The sequence below is a fragment of the Ascaphus truei genome (genome assembly GCF_040206685.1).
Source record: "Ascaphus truei isolate aAscTru1 chromosome 3 unlocalized genomic scaffold, aAscTru1.hap1 SUPER_3_unloc_6, whole genome shotgun sequence".
In the NCBI taxonomy this organism is placed as follows: domain Eukaryota; kingdom Metazoa; phylum Chordata; class Amphibia; order Anura; family Ascaphidae; genus Ascaphus; species Ascaphus truei.
The window spans coordinates 1,676-26,039 of NW_027453829.1; the positions used below are offsets into that span (position 1 = coordinate 1,676).

The 24,364-nt window shown below is 51.6% G+C and overlaps 1 protein-coding gene across 1 annotated transcript in view; it reads left to right on the plus strand.

Annotated features, from left to right (window-relative positions):
- Positions 1-643: 643 nt before the first annotated feature.
- LOC142473343 (transcription termination factor 2-like) overlaps positions 644-24,364 on the plus strand; it is a gene marked incomplete at its 5' end in the record, with an annotated part of 32,680 nt that continues 8,959 nt past the window's right edge. The window contains one exon of the mRNA XM_075580580.1: positions 644-768. Within this exon, the coding sequence (XP_075436695.1) occupies positions 644-768 (125 nt within the window). The remainder of the gene's footprint in view (positions 769-24,364) is intronic.

Consider the following 24,364-nt stretch of genomic DNA (forward strand, 5'->3'; position numbering starts at 1 on the left):
CCTCTCTCCCTATCTGTGTCTCACTCCCGTTATTGCCCTCTCTCCCTCCCCCCCTATCTGTGTCTCACTCCCGTTATTGCCCCCTCTCCCTCTCCCCCTATCTGTGTCTCACTCCCGTTATTGCCCCCTCTCCCTCCCCCCTATATGTGTCTCACTCCCGTTATTGCCCCCTCTCCCTCTCTCCCTATCTGTGTCTCACTCCCGTTATTGCCCCCTCTCCCTCCCCCCCTATCTGTGTCTCACTGCCGTTATTGCCCCCTCTCCCTCTCTCCCTATCTGTGTCTCACTCCCGTTATTGCCCCCTCTCCCTCCCCCCCTATCTGTGTCTCACTCCCGTTATTGCCCCCTCTCCCCCTCTCCCTCTCTGTGTCTCACTCCCGTTATTGCCCCCTCTCCCTCCCCCCCTATCTGTGTCTCACTCCCGTTATTGCCCCCTCTCCCTCCCCCCCTATCTGTGTCTCACTCCCGTTATTGCCCCCTCTCCCCCTCTCCCTCTCTGTGTCTCACTCCCGTTATTGCCCCCTCTCCCTCCCCCTATCTGTGTCTCACTCCCGTTATTGCCCCTCTCCCTCTCTCCCTATCTGTGTCTCACTGCCGTTATTGCCCCCTCTCACTGCCGTTATTGCCCCCTCTCCCCCTGCAGTTGCACAGGAGTTTGGTCCCAGTCCGGCAGAGCCGCCGGCCCCGGGGGGCTCCAGCACTGTCCATATCCTGTCCCTGCTGCTCCGTCTCCGGCAGTGCTGCGGTCACCTGTCCCTGCTAAAGGTGGTAAGTCCCCCTGACCCCAGGCCGCAGTCTGCCGTCACCGGGGGCCATGCAGTCTGCCGTCACCGGGGGCCATGCAGTCTGCCGTCACCGGGGCCATGCAGTCTGCCGTCACCGGGGGCCATGCAGTCTGCCGTCACCGGGGGCCATGCAGTCTGCCGTCACCGGGGGCCATGCAGTCTGCCGTCACCGGGGGCCATGCAGTCTGCCGTCACCGGGGGCCATGCAGTCTGCCGTCACCGGGGGCCATGCATCTGCCGTCACCGGAGGCCGTGCTGTGTGTAAGGGTAATGCAGAGCAGTGAGAGTTACAGGGGGAGGTCGTCACCGGGGGCCATGCATCTGCCGTCACCGGGGGCCATGCATCTGCCGTCACCGGGGGCCGTGCTGTGTGTAAGGGTAATGCAGGGCAGTGAGGGTTACAGGGGGAGGCTGGCACTGCCGCTGTCTGCCGTCACCGGGGGCCGTGCTGTGTGTAAGGGTAATGCAGGGCAGTGAGGGTTACAGGGGGAGGCTGGCACTGCCGCTGTCTGCCGTCACCGGGGGCCGTGCTGTGTGTAAGGGTAATGTAGGGCAGTGAGGGTTACAGGGGGAGGCTGGCACTGCCGCTGTCTGCCGTCACCGGGGGCCGTGCTGTGTGTAAGGGTAATGCAGGGCAGTGAGGGTTACAGGGGGAGGCCGGCACTGCCGCTGTCTGCCGTCACCGGGGGCCGTGCTGTGTGTAAGGGTAATGCAGGGCAGTGAGGGTTACAGGGGGAGGCCGGCACTGCCGCTGTCTGCCGTCACCGGGGGCCGTGCTGTGTGTAAGGGTAATGCAGGGCAGTTAGGGTTACAGGGGGAGGCTGGCACTGCCGCTGTCTGCCGTCACCGGGGGCCGTGCTGTGTGTAAGGGTAATGCAGGGCAGTGAGGGTTACAGGGGGAGGCCGGCACTGCCGCTGTCTGCCGTCACCGGGGGCCGTGCTGTGTGTAAGGGTAATGCAGGGCAGGGTGGGTTACAGGGGGAGGCCGGCACTGCCGCTGTCTGCCGTCACCGGGGGCCGTGCTGTGTGTAAGGGTAATGCAGGGCAGTGGGAGTTACAGGGGGAGGCTGGCACTGCCGCTGTCTGCCGTCACCGGGGGCCGTTCTCTGTGTAAGGGTAATGCAGAGCAGGGTGGGTTACAGGGGGAGGCCGGCACTGCCGCTGTCTGCCGTCACCGGGGGCCGTGCTGTGTGTAAGGGTAATGCAGGGCAGTTAGGGTTACAGGGGGAGGCCGGCACTGCCGCTGTCTGCCGTCACCGGGGGCCGTGCTGTGTGTAAGGGTAATGCAGGGCAGTGAGGGTTACAGGGGGAGGCCGGCACTGCCGCTGTCTGCCGTCACCGGGGGCCGTGCTGTGTGTAAGGGTAATGCAGGGCAGTGAGGGTTACAGGGGGAGGCTGGCACTGCCGCTGTCTGCCGTCACCGGGGGCCGTGCTGTGTGTAAGGGTAATGCAGGGCAGTTAGGGTTACAGGGGGAGGCTGGCACTGCCGCTGTCTGCCGTCACCGGGGGCCGTGCTGTGTGTAAGGGTAATGCAGGGCAGTGTGGGTTACAGGGGAGGCCGGCACTGCCGCTGTCTGCCGTCACCGGGGGCCGTGCTGTGTGTAATGGTAATGCAGGGCAGTGTGGGTTACAGGGGGAGGCTGGCACTGCCACTGTCTGCCGTCACCGGGGGCCGTGCTGTGTGTAAGGGTAATGCAGGGCAGTGAGGGTTACAGGGGGAGGCTGGCACTGCCGCTGTCTGCCGTCACTGGGGGCCGTGCTGTGTGTAAGGGTAATGCAGGGCAGTTAGGGTTACAGGGGGAGGCTGGCACTGCCGCTGTCTGCCGTCACCGGGGGCCGTGCTGTGTGTAAGGGTAATGCAGGGCAGTGGGGGTTACAGGGGAGGCTGGCACTGCCGCTGTCTGCCGTCACCGGGGGCCGTGCTGTGTGTAAGGGTAATGCAGGGCAGTGGGAGTTACAGGGGGAGGCTGGCACTGCCGCTGTCTGCCGTCACCGGGGGCCGTGCTGTGTGTAAGGGTAATGCAGGGCAGTGGAAGTTACAGGGGGAGGCTGGCACTGCCGCTGTCTGCCGTCACCGGGGGCCGTGCTGTGTGTAAGGGTAATGCAGGGCAGTGGGGGTTACAGGGGGAGGCCGGCACTGCCGCTGTCTGCCGTCACCGGGGGCCGTGCTGTGTGTAAGGGTAATGCAGGGCAGTGAGGGTTACAGGGGGAGGCTGGCACTGCCGCTGTCTGCCGTCACCGGGGGCCGTGCTGTTTTTAAGGGTAATGCAGGGCAGGGTGGGTTACAGGGGGAGGCTGGCACTGCCGCTGTCTGCCGTCACCGGGGGCCGTGCTGTGTGTAAGGGTAATGCAGGGCAGTTAGGGTTTCAGGGGGAGGCCGGCACTGCCGCTGTCTGCCGTCACCTGGGGCCGTGCTGTGTGTAAGGGTAATGCAGGGCAGTGAGGGTTACAGGGGGAGGCCGGCACTGCCGCTGTCTGCCGTCACCGGGGGCCGTGCTGTGTGTAAGGGGAATGCAGGGCAGTGGGAGTTACAGGGGGAGGCCGGCACTGCCGCTGTCTGCCGTCACCGGGGGCCGTGCTGTGTGTAAGGGTAATGCAGGGCAGTGAGGGTTACAGGGGGAGGCTGGCACTGCCGCTGTCTGCCGTCACCGGGGCCCGTGCTGTGTGTAAGGGTAATGCAGGGCAGTGGGGGTTACAGGGGGAGGCTGGCACTGCCGCTGTCTGCCGTCACCGGGGGGCGTGCTGTGTGTAAGGGTAATGCAGGGCAGTGAGGGTTACAGGGGGAGGCTGGCACTGCCGCTGTCTGCCGTCACCGGGGGCCATGCTGTGTGTAAGGGTAATGCAGGGCAGTTAGCGTTACAGGGGGAGGCCGGCACTGCCGCTGTCTGCCGTCACCGGGGGCCGTGCTGTGTGTAAGGGTAATGCAGGGCAGTGAGGGTTACAGGGGGAGGCCGGCACTGCCGCTGTCTGCCGTCACCGGGGGGCGTGCTGTGTGTAAGGGTAATGCAGAGCAGTGAGGGTTACAGGGGGAGGCTGGCACTGCCGCTGTCTGCCGTCACCGGGGGCCGTGCTGTGTGTAAGGGTAATGCAGAGCAGTGAGGGTTACAGGGGGAGGCCGGCACTGCCGCTGTCTGCTGTCACCGGGGGCCGTGCTGTGTGTAAGGGTAATGCAGGGCAGTGAGTGTTACAGGGGGAGGCCGGCACTGCCGCTGTCTGCCGTCACCGGGGGCCGTGCTGTGTGTAAGGGTAATGCAGGGCAGTGAGGGTTACAGGGGGAGGCCGGCACTGCCGCTGTCTGCCGTCACCGGGGGGCGTGCTGTGTGTAAGGGTAATGCAGGGCAGTGGGGGTTACAGGGGGAGGCCGGCACTGCCGCTGTCTGCCGTCACCGGGGGCCGTGCTGTGTGTAAGGGTAATGCAGGGCAGTGAGGGTTACAGGGGGAGGCTGGCACTGCCGCTGTCTGCCGTCACCGGGGGCCGTGCTGTGTGTAAGGGTAATGCAGGGCAGTTAGGGTTACAGGGGGAGGCCGGCACTGCCTCTGTCTGCCGTCACCGGGGGCCGTGCTGTGTGTAAGGGTAATGCAGGGCAGTGAGCGTTACAGGGGGAGGCTGGCACTGCCGCTCTCTGCCGTCTCAGGGGGCCGTGCTGTGTGTAAGGGTAATGCAGGGCAGTTAGGGTTACAGGGGGAGGCCGGCACTGCCGCTGTCTGCCGTCACCGGGGGCCGTGCTGTGTGTAAGGGTAATGCAGGGCAGGGTGGGTTACAGGGGGAGGCCGGCACTGCCGCTGTCTGCCGTCACCGGGGGCCGTGCTGTGTGTAAGGGTAATGCAGGGCAGTGAGGGTTACAGGGGGAGGCTGGCACTGCCGCTGCCCTCACTGGGCAATTCGTAGAATAACTGTTGCACCTTCCTAGAGACATAGAAGGGGTTAAAGAAATGCAGATTCACTCTATAACTAAGTCAGAGGCCATGTATTTATTATACATACACAGGTACATGCACATGGTGTGTATATGCGCACATGCACATCCTCCACAGCTTGGGATCAGCGTGTGCGTGCGGCAGGGAGATACCATGTATTTATTATACATACACAGGTACATACACATGGTGTGTATATGCGCACACGCACATCCTCCGCAGCTTGGGATCAGCGTGTGCGTGCGGCAGGGAGATACCATGTATTTATTATACATACACAGGTACATGCACATGGTGTGTATATGCGCACATGCACATCCTCCACAGCTTGGGATCAGCGTGTGCGTGGGGCAGGGAGATACCATGTATTTATTATACATACACAGGTACATGCACATGGTGTGTATATGCGCACACGCACATCCTCCACAGCAATAGATCTTGAACTGGGAAGAAAAATAAATCAAAATCATCGTTGAATAGCGGCGTCTCGTGATTTGTGCATCGTACCGCCGTGATTACGAGCACGGATAAGCGTGTTCACGTCTGTGAGGCAGGTCCTACCTGTCCTACCTCTCAGTCACACGTCGTTCCATACTCCCACTGCAGCCAAGGATTCTGGGTAACGACATGCGAATGAACACTCTGAGTCACTTTTTCATGCATCCGTATATATGGTCTAGGACGTTTGCCCGTGACATAAACATCAGTATCCCTCACACAATAGGTCTTAAAGCTGTGGCACATTTTCTCAGATCAAGAAGTGAACTTTATAAGACTCGCAATGAGTTTGTCGACAAACTACTTAATTTCACTCTCACTCGCAATAACTTTTTGTTTAGTGGCCGTTATTACCATCAAATCAGGGGCACTGCCATGGGGACTACCGTCACCCCCCACCTACGCCAGTCTCTATCTGGGCTGGTGGGATGAGACGGTGGTCTTCAGTGACATGATGGCATCCCATACTGAACATATTGAGTTTTGGGCGAGATACATCGATGATGTGCTTCATCAATGTACTCAATATCAACACCCACAATCTCAAGCTTACCTATCAGTACCACGGAGAACACATGGATTTTTTGGGATCTGACCATCAGAAAGAATAAAGAGAGCCACATATAGACTTCTGCCGTAAGCCTTCATCAACTAACAGTCTGCTGAGGGCTGAGGGCCAACATCCCAATCATATGGTAAAAAACATATCGACTGGACCATTTGTACGACTCAAACGTAATTGTTCAACTCACAAAGAGTTTCAAGAAAAATCTGTCGATATGAAACACCGTTTTCAAACACGGGGGTACAGTAATAACAACATTAAAAAAGCATACCATCGAGCTCTCCGCACACCTAGATCCCAACTAGTAACAAGGGCCGAGAAGCAAAAGGAATGATGATAACATCTTTTTCATAGGTATCTAGAACAATCAGTGGACCTCCATCCGCCACATTATGAATAAATATTGGTACCTCTTGTTAGAAGATAACAATCTCAAAAAGATACTTAAACAGACCCCTAATATGGTGAGCCAAAGGTCCAAGAAGCTTCGTGCCCACCTCGTACACAGCCATTTCCACGACCTACCAGTCAGGACATGGCTGGGGGAAAATCCGAATGGCTGTTACTCACGCGGGGGATGTAAGGCCTGCCCGGTCATTAGAAAAACAAAAAAAATGTTGTCACTCGGCACAGACGCAGACTTTTGTTATTCGCGATTTTATAAATTGCCTCACGAAGGGGGTCATCTATCTGGTCGATTGCAAATGTGGTAAATTATACGTGGGAAAAAACCATCGCCAACTCAAGGTTAGAGTATTAGAACATGTTGGCTCAATAAGGAACGCTCTTGATACACCCGTGGCACGCCATGTGATGACAGCACACAATGGCGGTGATAGCGTATTACGCTTCACAGGTGTGGAACACGTTCCTTTTGGGCCACGTAAAGGCAATTGGGACCAAGTACTTTTGCAACATGAGACCAGATGGATCTATAAACTTCAAATATTGAGCCCCTAAGGTCTTAACGAAAGGCTTATGTTCTCCCCCTTCTTGTGACATTAAGCAGGTTCTACTCACGGCTCTCTTTCTTACTACCCTATCAGTAAGTTTTGGGGATCCAGGTATATAGTTTTAATACATAGTGCAATACTGTGAGAAAATGTGCAAATGAGTGATTAGGACACCTAATGAGTGCACACTCACACTTTCACAGGAAAAGTTAAGCGATGTGCCCTTCTAGGGTTGCCTCTGGATAATGGTGGGGTAGGTGGTAGTTGTAGGAGTTCAGATGATGTATCAGCTCCAAGGTGAGCGTGTAGATGACGGGGTATGCAAACAAGAAGAAAGAAAAAGCAGAATCTAGCCCCCATATACTGTAAATTGTACGAAGTCCGCCAGGGTGGATACCATATACTGTGCATTGTACGAAGTCCGCCCAGGTGGATACCATATACTGTGCATTGTACGAAGTCCGCCCGTGTGGGTACCATATACTGTGCATTGTACGAAGTCCGCCCGTGTGGATACCATATACTGTGCATTGTACGAAGTCCGCCCGGGTGGATACCATATACTGTACATTGTACGAAGTCCGCCCGGGTGGATACCATATACTGTGCATTGTACGAAGTCCGCCCGTGTGGATGCCATATACTGTGCATTGTACGAAGTCCGCCCGTGTGGATGCCATATACTGTGCATTGTTCGAAGTCCGCCCGTCTGGATACCATACACTGTACATTGTGCGAAGTCCGCCCGTGTGGATACCATATACTGTGCATTGTACGAAGTCCGCCCGTGTGGATACCATACACTGTGCATTGTGCGAAGTCCGCCCGTGTGGATACCATATACTGTGCATTGTACGAAGTCCGCCCGCGTGGATGCCATATACTGTGCATTGTACGAAGTCCGCCCGTGTGGATACCATATACTGTGCATTGTACGAAGTCTGCCCGTGTGGATGCCATATACTGTGCATTGTACGAAGTCCGCCCGTGTGGATACCATATACTGTGCATTGTACGAAGTCCGCCCGTGTGGATACCATATACTGTGCATTGTACGAAGTCCGCCCGTGTGGATGCCATATACTGTGCATTGTACGAAGTCCGCCCGTGTGGATACCATATACTGTGCATTGTACGAAGTCCGCCCGTGTGGATGCCATATACTGTGCATTGTACGAAGTCCGCCCGCGTGGATACCATATACTGTACATTGTACGAAGTCTGCCCGCGTGGATACCATATACTGTACATTGTACGAAGTCCGCCCGTGTGGATGCCATATACTGTGCATTGTACGAAGTCCGCCCGTGTGGATACCATATACTGTGCATTGTACGAAGTCTGCCCGTGTGGATACCATATACTGTGCATTGTACGAAGTCCGCCCGTGTGGATACCATATACTGTGCATTGTACGAAGTCCGCCCGTGTGGGTACCATATACTGTGCATTGTACGAAGTCCGCCCGTGTGGATACCATATACTGTGCATTGTACGAAGTCCGCCCGGGTGGATACCATATACTGTACATTGTACGAAGTCCGCCCGTGTGGATACCATATACTGTGCATTGTACGAAGTCCGCCCGTGTGGATGCCATATACTGTGCATTGTACGAAGTCCGCCCGTGTGGATGCCATATACTGTGCATTGTTCGAAGTCCGCCCGTGTGGATACCATATACTGTGCATTGTACGAAGTCCGCCCGCGTGGATACCATATACTGTACATTGTACGAAGTCTGCCCGCGTGGATACCATATACTGTACATTGTACGAAGTCCGCCCGTGTGGATGCCATATACTGTGCATTGTACGAAGTCCGCCCGTGTGGATACCATATACTGTGCATTGTACGAAGTCTGCCCGTGTGGATACCATATACTGTGCATTGTACGAAGTCCGCCCGTGTGGATACCATATACTGTGCATTGTACGAAGTCCGCCCGTGTGGGTACCATATACTGTGCATTGTACGAAGTCCGCCCGTGTGGATACCATATACTGTGCATTGTACGAAGTCCGCCCGGGTGGATACCATATACTGTACATTGTACGAAGTCCGCCCGTGTGGATACCATATACTGTGCATTGTACGAAGTCCGCCCGTGTGGATGCCATATACTGTGCATTGTACGAAGTCCGCCCGTGTGGATGCCATATACTGTGCATTGTACAAAGTCCGCCCGTCTGGATACCATACACTGTACATTGTGCGAAGTCCGCCCGTGTGGATACCATATACTGTGCATTGTACGAAGTCCGCCCGTGTGGATACCATACACTGTGCATTGTACGAAGTCCGCCCGTGTGGATGCCATATACTGTGCATTGTACGAAGTCCGCCCGCGTGGATACCATATACTGTACATTGTACGAAGTCTGCCCGCGTGGATACCATATACTGTACATTGTACGAAGTCCGCCCGTGTGGATGCCATATACTGTGCATTGTACGAAGTCCGCCCGTGTGGATACCATATACTGTGCATTGTACGAAGTCTGCCCGTGTGGATACCATATACTGTGCATTGTACGAAGTCCGCCCGTGTGGATACCATATACTGTGCATTGTACGAAGTCTGCCCGTGTGGATACCATATACTGTGCATTGTACGAAGTCCGCCCGCGTGGATACCATGCAGTATACTGTACATTGTACGAAGTCCGCCCGTGTGGATACCATATACTGTGCATTGTACGAAGTCCGCCCGAGTGGATACCATATACTGTGCATTGTACGAAGTCTGCCCGCGTGGATACCATATACTGTACATTGTACGAAGTCCGCCCGTGTGGATGCCATATACTGTGCATTGTACGAAGTCCGCCCGTGTGGATACCATATACTGTGCATTGTACGAAGTCTGCCCGTGTGGATACCATATACTGTGCATTGTACGAAGTCCGCCCGCGTGGATACCATGCAGTATACTGTACATTGTACGAAGTCCGCCCGTGTGGATACCATATACTGTGCATTGTACGAAGTCCGCCCGAGTGGATACCATATACTGTGCATTGTACGAAGTCCGCCCGTGTGGATACCATATACTTTGTATTGTACGAAGTCCGCCCGCGTGGATACCATGCAGTATACTGTACATTGTACAAAGTCCGCCCGTGTGGATACCATATACTGTGCATTGTACGAAGTCCGCCCGAGTGGATACCATATACTGTGCATTGTACGAAGTCCGCCCGCGTGGATACCATATACTGTGCATTGTGCGAAGTCCACCCGTGTGGATACCATATACTGTGCATTGTGCGAAGTCCACCCGTGTGGATACCATATACTGTGCATTGTACGAAGTCCGCCCGTGTGGATACCATATACTGTGCATTGTACGAAGTCCGCCCGTGTGGATACCATATACTGTGCATTGTTCGAAGTCCGCCCGTGTGGATTCCTTATACTGTGCATTGTGCGAAGTCCGCCCGTGTGGATACCATATACTGTGCATTGTACGAAGTCCGCCCGTGTGGATTCCATATACTGTGCATTGTGCGAAGTCCGCCCGTGTGGATACCATATACTGTGCATTGTACGAAGTCCGCACGGGTGGATACCATATACTGTGCATTGTACGAAGTCCGCCCGCGTGGATACCATATACTGTGCATTGTGCGAAGTCCACCCGCGTGGATACCATATACTGTGCATTGTGCGAAGTCCACCCGTGTGGATACCATATACTGTGCATTGTATGAAGTCCGCCCGTGTGGATGCCATATACTGTGCATTGTACGAAGTCCGCCCGCGTGGATACCATATACTGTGCATTGTGCGAAGTCCACCCGTGTGGATACCATATACTGTGCATTGTACGAAGTCCGCCCGTGTGGATACCATATACTGTGCAATGTACGAAGTCCGCCCGTGTGGATGCCATATACTGTGCTTTGTACGAAGTCCGCCCGTGTTGATGCCATATACTGTACATTGTACGAAGTCCGCCCGTGTTGATGCCATATACTGTACATTGTACGAAGTCCGCCCGTGTGGATACCATATACTGTGCATTGTACGAAGTCCGCCCGCGTGGATACCATATACTGTGCATTGTACAAAGTCCGCCCGTGTGGATGCCATATACTGTGCATTGTGCGAAGTCCGCCCGTGTGGATATCATATACTGTACATTGTATGAAGTCCGCCCGTGTGGATACCATATACTGTGCATTGTACAAAGTCCGCCCGTGTGGATGCCATATACTGTGCATTGTACGAAGTCCGCCCGCGTGGATACCATACCATATACTGTACATTGTACGAAGTCCGCCCGTGTGGATACCATATACTGTGCATTGTACGAAGTCCGCCCTGCGTGGATTCCATATACTGTGCATTGTACGAAGTCCGCCTGCGTGGATTCCATATACTGTACATTGTACGAAGTCCGCCCGGGTGGATGCCATATACTGTGCATTGTACGAGGTCCGCCCGTGTGGATGCCATATACTGTGCATTGTACGAAGTCCGCCCGTGTGGATGCCATATACTGTACATTGTACGAAGTCCGCCCGGGTGGATGCCATATACTGTGCATTGTACGAGGTCCGCCCGGGTGGATACCATATACTGTGCATTGTGCGAAGTCCACCCGTGTGGATACCATATACTGTGCATTGTACGAAGTCCGCCCGTGTGGATACCATATACTGTACATTGTACGAGGTCCGCCCGGGTGGATACCATATACTGTACATTGTACGAAGTCCGCCCGTGTGGATACCATATACTGTGCATTGTACGAAGTCCGCCCGTGTGGATACCATATACTGTACATTGTATGAAGTCCGCCCGGGTGGATACCATATACTGTACATTGTACGAAGTCCGCCCGTGTGGATACCATATACTGTACATTGTACGAGGTCCGCCCGGGTGGATACCATATACTGTGCATTGTACGAAGTCCGCCCGGGTGGATACCATATACTGTGCATTGTGCGAAGTCCGCCCGTGTGGATACCATATACTGTACATTGTATGAAGTCCGCCCGTGTGGATACCATATACTGTGCATTGTACGAAGTCCGCCCGGGTGGATGCCATATACTGTGCATTGTACGAAGTCCGCCCGCGTGGATACCATATACTGTGCATTGTGCGAAGTCCACCCGTGTGGATACCATATACTGTGCATTGTACGAAGTCCGCCCGTGTGGATACCATATACTGTGCATTGTACGAAGTCCGCCCGTGTGGATGCCATATACTGTGCATTGTACGAAGTCCGCCCGTGTGGATGCCATATACTGTACATTGTACGAAGTCCGCCCGTGTGGATGCCATATACTGTGCATTGTTAAAAAGTCCGCCCGTGTGGATGCCATACACTGTGCATTGTACGAAGTCCGCCCGTGTGGATGCCATATACTGTGCATTGTACAAGGTCCGCCCGTGTGGATACCATACACTGTGCATTGTACGAAGTCCGCCCGTGTGGATGCCATATACTGTGCATTGTACGAGGTCCGCCCGTGTGGATACCATACACTGTGCATTGTACGAAGTCCGCCCGTGTGGATGCCATATACTGTGCATTGTGCGAAGTCCGCCCGGGTGGATACCATATACTGTGCATTGTACGAAGTCCGCCCGAGTGGATACCATATACTGTGCATTGTACGAAGTCCGCCTGCGTGGATTCCATATACTGTGCATTGTACGAAGTCCGCCTGCGTGGATTCCATATACTGTGCATTGTACAAAGTCCGCCCGGGTGGATGCCATATACTGTACATTGTACGAAGTCCGCCCGGGTGGATACCATATACTGTGCATTGTACGAGGTCCGCCCGTGTGGATACCATATACTGTGCATTGTACGAAGTCCGCCCGTGTGGATGCCATATACTGTGCATTGTACGAGGTCCGCCCGGGTGGATACCATATACTGTGCATTGTACGAAGTCCGCCCGTGTGGATACCATATACTGTACATTGTACGAGGTCCGCCCGCGTGGATACCATATACTGTGCATTGTACGAAGTCCGCCCGTGTGGATACCATATACTGTACATTGTACGAGGTCCGCCCGGGTGGATACCATATACTGTACATTGTACGAAGTCCGCCCGGGTGGATACAATATACTGTGCATTGTACGAAGTCCGCCCGTGTGGATACCATATACTGTACATTGTACGAAGTCCGCCCGGGTGGATACCATATACTGTACATTGTACGAAGTCCGCCCGTGTGGATACCATATACTGTACATTGTACGAGGTCCGCCCGGGTGGATACCATATACTGTGCATTGTACGAAGTCCGCCCGGGTGGATACCATATACTGTGCATTGTACGAAGTCCGCCCGTGTGGATGCCATATACTGTGCATTGTACGAAGTCCGCCCGTGTGGATGCCATATACTGTACATTGTACGAAGTCCGCCCGTGTGGATACCATATACTGTGCATTGTACGAGGTCCGCCCGTGTGGATACCATATACTGTACATTGTACGAAGTCCGCCCGGGTGGATACCATATACTGTACATTGTACGAAGTCCGCCCGTGTGGGTATCATACACTGTACATTGTACGAAGTCCGCCCGTGTGGATACCATATACTGTGCATTGTACGAAGTCCGCCCGGGTGGATACCATATACTGTGCATTGTACGAAGTCCGCCCGTGTGGATACCATATACTGTGCATTGTACGAAGTCCGCCCGTGTGGATGCCATACACTGTGCATTGTACGAAGTCCGCCCGTGTGGATGCCATATACTGTGCATTGTACGAAGTCCGCCCGCGTGGATACCATATACTGTGCATTGTACGAAGTCCGCCCGTGTGGATACCATATACTGTGCATTGTACGAAGTCCGCCCGTGTGGATACCATATACTGTACATTGTACGAAGTCCGCCCGGGTGGATACCATATACTGTACATTGTACGAAGTCCGCCCGTGTGGATACCATATACTGTACATTGTACGAGGTCCGCCCGGGTGGATACCATATACTGTGCATTGTACGAAGTCCGCCCGGGTGGATACCATATACTGTGCATTGTACAAAGTCCGCCCGTGTGGATGCCATATACTGTGCATTGTACGAAGTCCGCCCGTGTGGATACCATATACTGTGCATTGTACGAAGTCCGCCCGTGTGGATGCCGTATACTGTGCATTGTACGAAGTCCGCCCGGGTGGATACCATATACTGTGCATTGTACGAAGTCCGCCCGGGTGGATGCCATATACTGTGCATTGTACGAAGTCCGCCCGTGTGGATGCCATATACTGTGCATTGTACGAAGTCCGCCCGCGTGGATACCATATACTGTACATTGTACGAAGTCCGCCCGCGTGGATACCATATACTGTGCATTGTACGAAGTCCGCCCGGGTGGATACCATATACTGTACATTGTACGAAGTCCGCCCGCGTGGATACCATATACTGTGCATTGTACTGATTTGGATAATTTGGATCAGACCAAAACGTCTTCAGAGTATCTGTCCCCGTCCAGATTGATTTCCTACGTAGGTAGTGTGCTGACAAAAATCACACTGACACAGCAGTTCAGAATGATAATGTCTGACTTTATTCCTACACAGCCTGCGTTCATATACAGGGGCTGTAGGGGAGGGGGTTTGTATGCAAAAGAGCTGTCTCAGGTTCTTTGGTAGGTCTTGTCCTTGTATGGTCTTGTTGTTATGATTTATGGTCTTGTTATTGCAGTTTTTTAACACATCAGCATTGAAGTGGAATTCCTCGGTGCCATCTTCCTTACTTGAAGGGAGGGGTAGTTGCGGTAGCCATTTTGAGTAAGGAATCATAGCAAAGTACACATTACAGATGAAGAAATAGGCATTTTATCCAATCCATCACAGCCCCCCCTTGAAATGTCTATTTCTGAGTCTGTCCCTAGATGTATACTAACTCATCTGTCCAGATGTGCCTGGGAACTCTTTTGTGCTGTACATTAGACGAGTCATGGCTTGTCCATGACCCCCCTTGCCACAGACTTTGCACATAAGGAAGTCAGATGCTGTCCCTATGGGTTTATACTATTGTACTTAACTGGGAGGGACTGTAACGGAGTAAATGGACCATCTTCCGAGAGTGGAGTATTATTATCTGACTGCAGAAAAAAGGTAGGAGTGCTATTGTCAACAGCTTTGGTCATGAACTTTTTAAAACATGGGAGAACACAGCAGACAATAATCACAAACAAAACTAAAATAATAACTATTGCGATGCCTATTTGGGCAAGAATCTTTTGCCATCCTGTCTTTCCTTGCTAGACCATTTTGTGGTCGGTATCCCCAATCTGTTCCCGTGTTCCATCCTACTGCTCCCCAGTAATCACATTCCTGTCCCCAGTAGGAATCCGTTACGCATATATAAGTAGACCTGAAACCGATATTGCTGTATCGATTACATTGCCAACGTGTTGAGGGGCAGCGGACTATATTACAATAATCAAAGGAGAAGGTAGCTACATGAGTATTGGATGAATTATACCAAAACGTGACTACCCCTTCATGTTGGGTGATAGCAATCTCTTGTGCCCCCCCTAGACTCAACAAGCAAAAGATATATAGAATCATTTTCCGTCTGAGGTGTCCTCGTTGGGAGCTGGAACCTTCTTGCAATGAGAGGCGTGTATCCAGGTGTTCTTGCCAGCTAGTTTGACTGATGTGGCTGTAGTCAACAGAAGTTGGAAAGGACCATCATATCTGGGCTCTAGGGAGTGTTTCCTTACAAATTTCTTCACGAGCACCCAGTCTCCAGGCACGAGTTTGAGTCCCGGTATCTAGATCTGGATCTGGAATAGAAGAAAACACTCGACCATGCATATTGGTTAGTTCTTGCGCTAGGGCAGTTACATATTTGGTCAAAACATCAGACTGCATTTGTAACTGCTGTGGGTAGTAACAACCAAGTCTGGGGGCAGTACCAAACAGTATCTCAAATGGGGATAGAGCATGTTCCCCTCGTGGGGTGTATCGAACACTGAACAAAGCAATTGGTAGACTATCTGGCCAGGGCATATTTGTTTCCTGGGCCATTTTCAACATTCTAGTTTTCAGTGTGCCATTCATTCTTTCTACCTTTCCGCTACTCTGGGGATGGTATGGGGTGTGGAAAGCAAGGGTGGTCTCTAGCGCGGACCAAATTTCTTTAGCTAGCGTAGCAGTGAAAGCGGGGCCTTGGTCGCTTTCTATTACTTCAGGTAACCCATATCTACAAACCACCTCTGTCAGGAGTTTTTTTTTCTCCTGTTGTTTTCGCAGTGAGATGGGTGACAGGGTAGGCTTCTGGCCATCCTGAAAACATATCTACAATTACTAACGCATATTCAAAACGGCCTGACTTTGGCATCTGAATATGGTTACGCTGGAAAGGGTATAAGGGCCTTGCAAGGTGTTTCTGCGGTGGTGTTTCCACACGTCCTGGGTTACACTTTGCACAAATTGTACATGATTTGCAGAAATTACTAGTCATTGGGGTAATTCCAGGCGCCACATAGTATTTGTCGATCAGTGCATTCATAAGACTCTTTGAGAGATGTGCTGCTCCATGTGCCCATTGTACCAGAGCAGGATACAGTGCCCGTGGCAGACAAAGTTTCTTTTTGTACTCATAAATTCCTTCTTGGGGCGATGCACCTCTTTTCTTCCAGCTTTCCTTTTCTTCCTTTGTTGCAGATTCTTGCAACTTATTCAGATATTCTCGATTTACTGGGAGGTTCTGCATTAACGGAACCATCCTTGTCGTGTCCACTCGATCTTCCACTTCTCGTATTCCGCTGGCAGCTTGTTTTGCCGCAGCATCCGCCAGATGGTTTCCTCTGGCTTCTTCTGTGTTCAGTTTCCCATGGGCTTTTACCTTTAGGATGGCCACATGGCTTGGAAGGAGTAGGGCGTCCATCAGAGCTTGTATGGCTGAGCTGTGTTTCACTGGTGTTCCTGCTGCTGTCAGAAATCCCCTGGTTTGCCAAATGACGCCAAAATCATGTGCTACACCAAAGGCATATCTAGAGTCAGTGTAGATGTTCGCCGTTTGTCCTTCTGCCAGTTTACACGCTGCAGTGAGGGCTTGTAGTTCGGCTTCTTGTGCAGATGCTGTTGACGGTAGTGTGCTTGCCAGTAGGACCACAGAGTCTGTGGTGACCGCATAACCCGTATGGTAGGTGCCTTGTTGATCAGCATATCGAGAACCATCCACAAACAGGATTAGATCTGGGTTCTGTATCGGCGTTTCACTCACCGTGGGCAGATGAGCAGTTTCTAGCTTCATGAGTTCGAAGCAATCATAGGGTAGGTCGACTCCAACTGTGCTTTGTTCTTGTTCGTGTCCCTGCACATCTCCCCCCTCGGGAAGTGGAAGAAGAGTGGAGGGGTTAAGCACTTGGCACTGAAGAAGGGTGACATTGTCTGGAATGAGAAGCAAGCATTGCAACCTGAGGTGTCTGGCAGCGGACAGATGTTTTGGCTGTGTCTGATTAAGAATAGCAGCAATGTCATGTGGTGCCAGGAGAATGCCCTAGAACAATGTCCGAAGTTTTATCCAGCAGTGCTTGAGCAGCAAAGACAGCACGAAGACAGGACGGTCCACCACGAGCCACAGCATCAAGACGGCTGGAGTAATAACCAATAGGTCTACATCGGCCAGCGTGTGGCTGTGTTAACACTCCAGTTGCATGTCCATTTCGTTCTGATACGAAAAGCTTGAAGGGTAAATCATAGTCTGGGAGGCCCAAGGCAGGGGCAGAGGATATTACCTGTTTGAGAACAGTGAAATTCTTGGAAGCCTCTGGGGTCATCTGAAAGGGATTTGTTGTTAAGACATCGTACAATGGTTGCATCATTTACTGCTCGAAGATCTTGAACCATTCTATACTTATCAGGTTCACCCTTCGCGGTGCGTTTCTTTACAAGGAAAAGAGGGGTATTGCAGGGTGAGGTGCAAAATATTAATGCGCCATTTGCAAGGAGAGCCCTGTTTCGTGATAGCATCAGCTTGTGCTATCTTTAGTGGGTATTGCGGTTTACGGGGAAGCGGGGCCCCTTGTTTGAGCTGTACAACAATGGGTGGTACCGTTAGGTGCCCGATATCCTCAGGGCCTGTGGACCATAATTTGGATGGGATCCTATCCATGACAGCGGATGGTATACTGGCGGCTAAGGGTTTGTCCGCTAATGCCAAAAGTATTGGAAGGGAACAAAGGGCAGAGACATCTGACTCCCAGAGCGGGGAGGTTACATCAATGGTGCCGTCCTCGGAGAATATTATGGAGGCCTGTAACCTGGATAAAACATCAGCGCCAAGCAGATTAAGCGGGCAAGTAGAGGAAACTACAAATCGTGCAAATAGTTCAGGTTAGGGACCTATCTGCAGGGGTCGTGTTAATGGGCTAGAGCGCGGTGTGCCATCTACCCCCACACATGAAACATCAATATCAGACAAATAGGAAGGGTCGGGTATGTCTGCAGCTCTAATTACGCTTCTGGCTGCACCTGTGTCTACCAGAAAGGGGGTGAGGTGACCTTCTATGGGTATTATAACCTGGGCTAGGGGACCCTCTCCTTCCCGGACGGCTACAGCTAGAAGGGGGGTTGACACAGGCTTGCCGGATTCCTAGCAGGGCTGGTTCCCACCATGATTGGTGGGCTGAAGGGGCATTTGGCGGGGAGGTAGCTGGTCATCGGGGTAACGGTTGTCCCTGCTCTGATTCCACTGGGAATTACTGTTTCCGGGGTTATATTGATCCCTGCGGGGGTGTCTAGGTGCCGTACAGTTCCTTTTAATATGGCCGGGCTTGCCGCAATTAAAACAAATGGGAGGTGGCCGTGGCTCATACTGCACATGATTATAACCTTGGCCATAAGTGGGGGCAGAGACATTCTCTGCCAACATAATAGGGATGGTTTTCTTCAGATTCAAGACCTTTTGCTACCAACAAAAGGGTATCTAGAGGGAGTACCCGGAATTCTGGTTGTGCCAGAATTAAACCTTTCCGATTGGGTGCCTCGAGTCCGGCTACAAATGCAGCAGATAACATCTGACTAAGGGCTTTGTTGTAGGTGGTAAAACCTAAATCGGAAAAAACCTGGGATAATCTGGTATGGAATTTCTCCACTGATTCCCCTTTTTCCTGAGTCACATCCTGTATATTGATGGCTTGGTCAGCCAGCTTTTCCCTGGCCCAGTCACGTAATTGATCACAAAAGTCCACCCCGGAGGCATATGTATCATCGCCTGTCACCATAGCGTCCGTCAGGCTTTTTCCATTATGGGCCAGTATGCTTCCCCCGCCTTAATCTCGCATAAGATAACCAAATCCCGTCGAGCTGCTGAATACGTTTTTTGGATCTGGACCACTCTACGATAAAAGGGCATAGGTTGTTTCTCTGGGTCTGGTAGGGTGTTTACCAGGGAGGAAGCTTGGGGGGGGGTGAAGGTGACATACATTATTGGGGCGCCTTCTACCTGCTTGGGCATCTGCCCATATAACCTTGGGCCACGGTCGGGTACTGGGGGGTGTCTGGGGTTAGTATTCCAGGTCATGTTTGCCTCCTGTGCAGCGGCCTGTGACTCACTATCTGAGTCAAAACTACCAGGCGTACTATAGTGGACACTGCTGCTGGGTGTGTGTGCTATTGTTGTGTCAGGGTAGACTTGAATCCCTACCGCTGGGGCAGTGATTGTTTGGGGTGAAAGGGCTGGCATTAGGGGCACAGTCGGGGTGTAATAGGAACCGTCTGTCTGCAGCACAGGATATAGTTCTGCTGCATGAACAGTCAAGGTTGGTTTGTCATTCGTGGGCGGGGTAGTGGGTTGTATAGGTGGGGGTGCTGCTGGAGCTGGGAGCGAAGGTAACAAAGGAGTGGGTATAGGTAAATCAGTCACCCCGTGGCGCTGCGCACCACAATTAAAACAATCTTCCCTGCATTGGGGGTTTCGGGTGCCACGCCTTAAACATATCCAGGGGGGTGAGTCAGCACCAGCATAGGGTGGGGGTTGGTCATTTTCAGGGGGGTTACTTGTACAGTCACCGCAAGGGTGATAAAGAAATACAACCTGCCCTCCCTTTTCTATCTCCTGCTCGGTCCATTTTTCCCTGTGAACAGCCTTGGCAACATTAAACCAGGCTTCCGCTGTCTTCAGCAGGTTGTTATCACTCAAAAATTCCTCTCTTTTCTTTCAATATTTTTCGACACTCTTCTGGTTGTAACCTGCCTTCTGCTGCAGTAATGTCACATACTTTAAACAGCCTACTTGCTTTCTTTTTCACTTGTTATTATATTAACTTCTGTCCTGGCAATGATAAAATTAAAGCAGCGTGACCCTTCTGTCCCTCAACAGAATTCTTTTGACCCATATTAACGTAAGGTATGTTTCCCTGTGGTATTCAAAAACACACAAAATGACGCTCCCTGAGCTTATCAATCCCACAGAAAAAGACCCCTCTTTCATTTAAACATCTGCACAATTTACGTATCTTTTGCACATTCCTTTGGAGGGAAAAAGGGGGGTTTCGGCGCGGTCTGTGCTACTGTTGTTCTGATTCTCTATCTAGTTGCCATTAGAACAGAAGGAAAAATAATATTTTCTGGTTTTAAAAGACCCATTCGTGTGGCCAGTACGAACAAACCTTTTAAATAAATCTTTACCAGTTACAGGGCTGCTCCCATTCTTTTTCGTTCTTTTCTCTCTCTTGCCGCCACTAGGTGGCAGGCTAAGACTCCTTTCTCTGTCTTACTTGCCTGTGTTCCCATGGGGTTTTTTTTTTTTTTAAAGCTACACTGCAATTACTAGCAAAAATTCCCTGCCTTTTTTTCCTCTTCTTTCTTTCACTTATAACACTTTCTTTCCCTTACAAATAATATACACAGTCTCTAATTGTATCCCAATTTCTGCATATAAACCTTTCATAAAAATAACCCTCAATACCAACTTCCTCAACTATTGGTAAATTCACTTGCTATTTCTTTCCTATTCACTTTCTTTTTCACTGCAAAGCGTACCTTAACGCGGAAAAAAAACAGGCGTTCGGGCAGTTTAACGTCTAGGGGTTATCGCCCAAGCACCTATGGGCTATCTCTTCTACTCTCAACAATCCCCACCGTCCTCATGAATTCTCAACACTAATACAAAAACACATTTTGGACATAACATACCACTTGATTACGAGAGAGAGAGGAAAAGGTTGTTCAGGAATCAATCGGCAGGATTCCACGCTGTTACCAACCGTAACGCGCAACTTAACACCCTTCCCTCTGCAACGCGCCTACCACGCAGTCACTCCAGGGATCATGTGTTCCTCTCTGAACCGACTATACATTACTCCCCCTTTACCCCTCCTTCCACCAAGTTTACAACGTACAATGACAAGACCCCTAGTCAGCCGGCAAAAATCCCACTCCACTTTGGGCTCCCACTTGCGGCACTGACTAACATATACAACATGTAAACGTATACCGGGTGACAGATAGTCTAGGTAACAGGTTTGAGTTTAAAACGGGCTCTGGGCAAGATATCTACCTGTCTTTAGGTGACCTTCGGAGAGCCGTACGAGACACAGAAATAGACCAACAACGGAGACAGTGCGTATCGGTAGATAATAAATGTTATCTTACCGTACTCCAGAGGTGATCAGTCTCCTGCCGCGTCCGCACTTGGTCCACCCCGGTCCCTCTGCGCACGGCTGTCTGTTGGTTCACAACCCAGTGCCCCACGTTGGGCGCCAGCTGATTTGAATAATTTGGATCAGACCAAAACGTCTTCAGAGTATCTGTCCCCGTCCAGATTGATTTCCTACGTAGGTAGTGTGCTGACAAAAATCACACTGACACAGCAGTTCAGAATGATAATGTCTGACTTTATTCCTACACAGCCTGCGTTCATATACAGGGGCAGTAGGGGAGGGGGTTTGTATGCAAAAGAGCTGTCTCAGGTTCTTTGTTAGGTCTTGTCCTTGTATGGTCTTGTTGTTATGATTTATGGTCTTGTTATTGCAGTTTTTTAACACATCAGCATTGAAGTGGAATTCCTCGGTGCCATCTTCCTTACTTGAAGGGAGGGGTAGTTGCGGTAGCCATTTTGAGTAAGGAATCATAGCAAAGTACACATTACAGATGAAGAAATAGGCATTTTATGCAATCCATCACAGTACGAAGTCCGCCCGTGTGGATGCCATATACTGTACATTGTACAAAGTCCGCCGGTGTGGATACCATATACTGTGCATTGTACAAAGTCCGCCGGTGTGGATACCATATACTGTGCATTGTACGAAGTCCGCCCGGGTGGATACCATATACTGTACATTGTACGAAGTCCGCCCGTGTGGATACCATATACTGTACATTGTACGAAGTCCGCCCGTGTGGATACCATATACTGTACATTGTACGAAGTCCGCCCGTGTGGATACCATATACTGTACATTGTACGAAGTCCGCCCGTGTGGATACCATATACTGTGCATTGTACGAAGTCCGCCCGTGTGGATACCATATACTGTACATTGTACGAAGTCCGCCCGCGTGGATACCATATACTGTACATTGTACGAAGTCCGCCCGGGTGGATACCATATACTGTACATTGTACGAAGTCCGTCCGTGTGGGTACCATATACTGTGCATTGTACGAAGTCCGCCCGGGTGGATACCATATACTGTGCATTGTACGAAGTCCGTCCGTGTGGGTACCATACACTGTACATTGTACGAAGTCCGCCCGGGTGGATACCGGGAGTTGGAAGACGGATTACAGGTGAATGTCGCTCACTTCAGTTACTGGTGCGCACACAGCAGCCGGTAGGAGCTCCCTGCTTCCGCGTTCCTTAGCAGCGCTGTCGGGCGCTTTGAGAGATGTCACGGATGGTGACGTCACTGACCGGGTCCTTCTGGGCTGGGTTGAAACGACTCTACGCGTTTCGCAAAGTTTTTTGCTTCCTCCTGTTGTTGTTTCAAGCCAGCCCAGGTGGGTGATTTTCTTTACTTATATAGTTTTAATAACAGCAGTGTCCGTATTGTCTTAGAGGCGGACGGATAGGGGCATTCACTCCTGCACCACTGTTCACTGTTACTGAAGCAACCATTTACACTTAGTTTTTTGCTAGTGTCATTAAACCAGAAGTGACTGACTGCCCTGTATGACCAATAAGTGAACTTTCACCTATTTCGCTATATTTAACTCATTGGTATGTTCTAAATCAAGCATCATTATAAGTGTGACATTAACATGTATTTACAATTACTCAATGAGATTTATATATATATATATATATATATACAAATCACCCAAAAACCTACTCGCCCAACCAAAAAATCTACTCGCCACCTAGTCCCGCCCCCAACCCCGCCCCTAGTCCCGCCCCCAACCCCGCTTTAAAATAAAATATATACATAAAATACATTTAATAAATTCCTAGTCAGAACAACATTCATTTTTGACATAAATGTATTTATTGTATTACATTATACTACAATTAGGCCTTGTTACGTGTGTGTGTGTGTGTGTGTGTGTGTGTGTGTGTGTGTGTGTGTGTGTGTGTGTGTGTGTGTGTGTGTGTGTGTGTGTGTGTGTGTATAAATGTCAGATCTAGAAATAAAAGCCAGGTGTGAATGACTAGTTTCCTAAACCTCTTAACCAGTGTCTGGATGTCCCCGCTTCATAATATCTAAAGCAGCAATCCCGCCTGGGATGTTACCTGATCCGCAGTCCCTCAATGTCCAGGTACCCTCATTCCCGCAATGTTATATATTGGAGGGAAGGTGTTCCCTACCTGTCTTCTGGGTTAGGGGGGATTCCGATGTCTTCCGTGTGAAGCTTGAGTCAGATCTGGAAGACAGCAGTATAGGTTATTTCGGTGTAGTATAGGGCAAGTAAGATATATAGGGTATATAAGAGATCCAGAGTGTGGGGGGGAGAGAGAGAGAGAGAGTGGGGAGGGAGGGAGAGAGAGAGTGGGGAGGGAGAGAGAGAGTGGGGAGGGAGAGAGAGAGTGTGGGGGAGAGAGAGAGAGTGGGGGGGAGAGAGAGTGGGGGGAAGACAGAGAGTGGGGGGAAGACAGAGAGTGGGGGGAGAGAGAGAGAGTGGGGGGGGGAGAGAGAGAGTGGGGGGAGAGAGAGAGAGTGGGGGGAGAGAGAGAGAGTGGGGGGAGAGAGAGAGTGTGGGGGAGAGAGAGAGAGTGGGGGGGAGAGAGAGAGTGGGGGGGAGAGAGAGAGTGGGGGGAAGACAGAGAGTGGGGGGAGAGAGAGAGAGTGGGGGGGGAGAGAGAGAGTGGGGGGAGAGAGAGAGAGTGGGGGGAGAGAGAGAGAGTGGGGGGAGAGAGAGAGAGTGGGGGGAGAGAGAGAGAGTGGGGGGAGAGAGAGAGAGTGTGGGGGAGAGAGAGAGAGTGTAGGGGGGAGAGAGAGAGTGTGGGGGGGAGAGAGAGTGGAGAGACAGGTGGGAGACACAGAGGGGAGAAATGGTGGGTGACACACAGAGTGTAGGTAATACACAGAGAGAGAGGTTGGGTGACTGACTGGGGTGGGGGTGACTGACTGGGGCAGGGGTGGTGACTGGGTGACTGACTGGTGCGGGGGTGGTGACTTACTGGTGCGGGGGGTGGGGACTGGGTGACTGACTGGGTTGACGGGGTGACTAACTGGGGT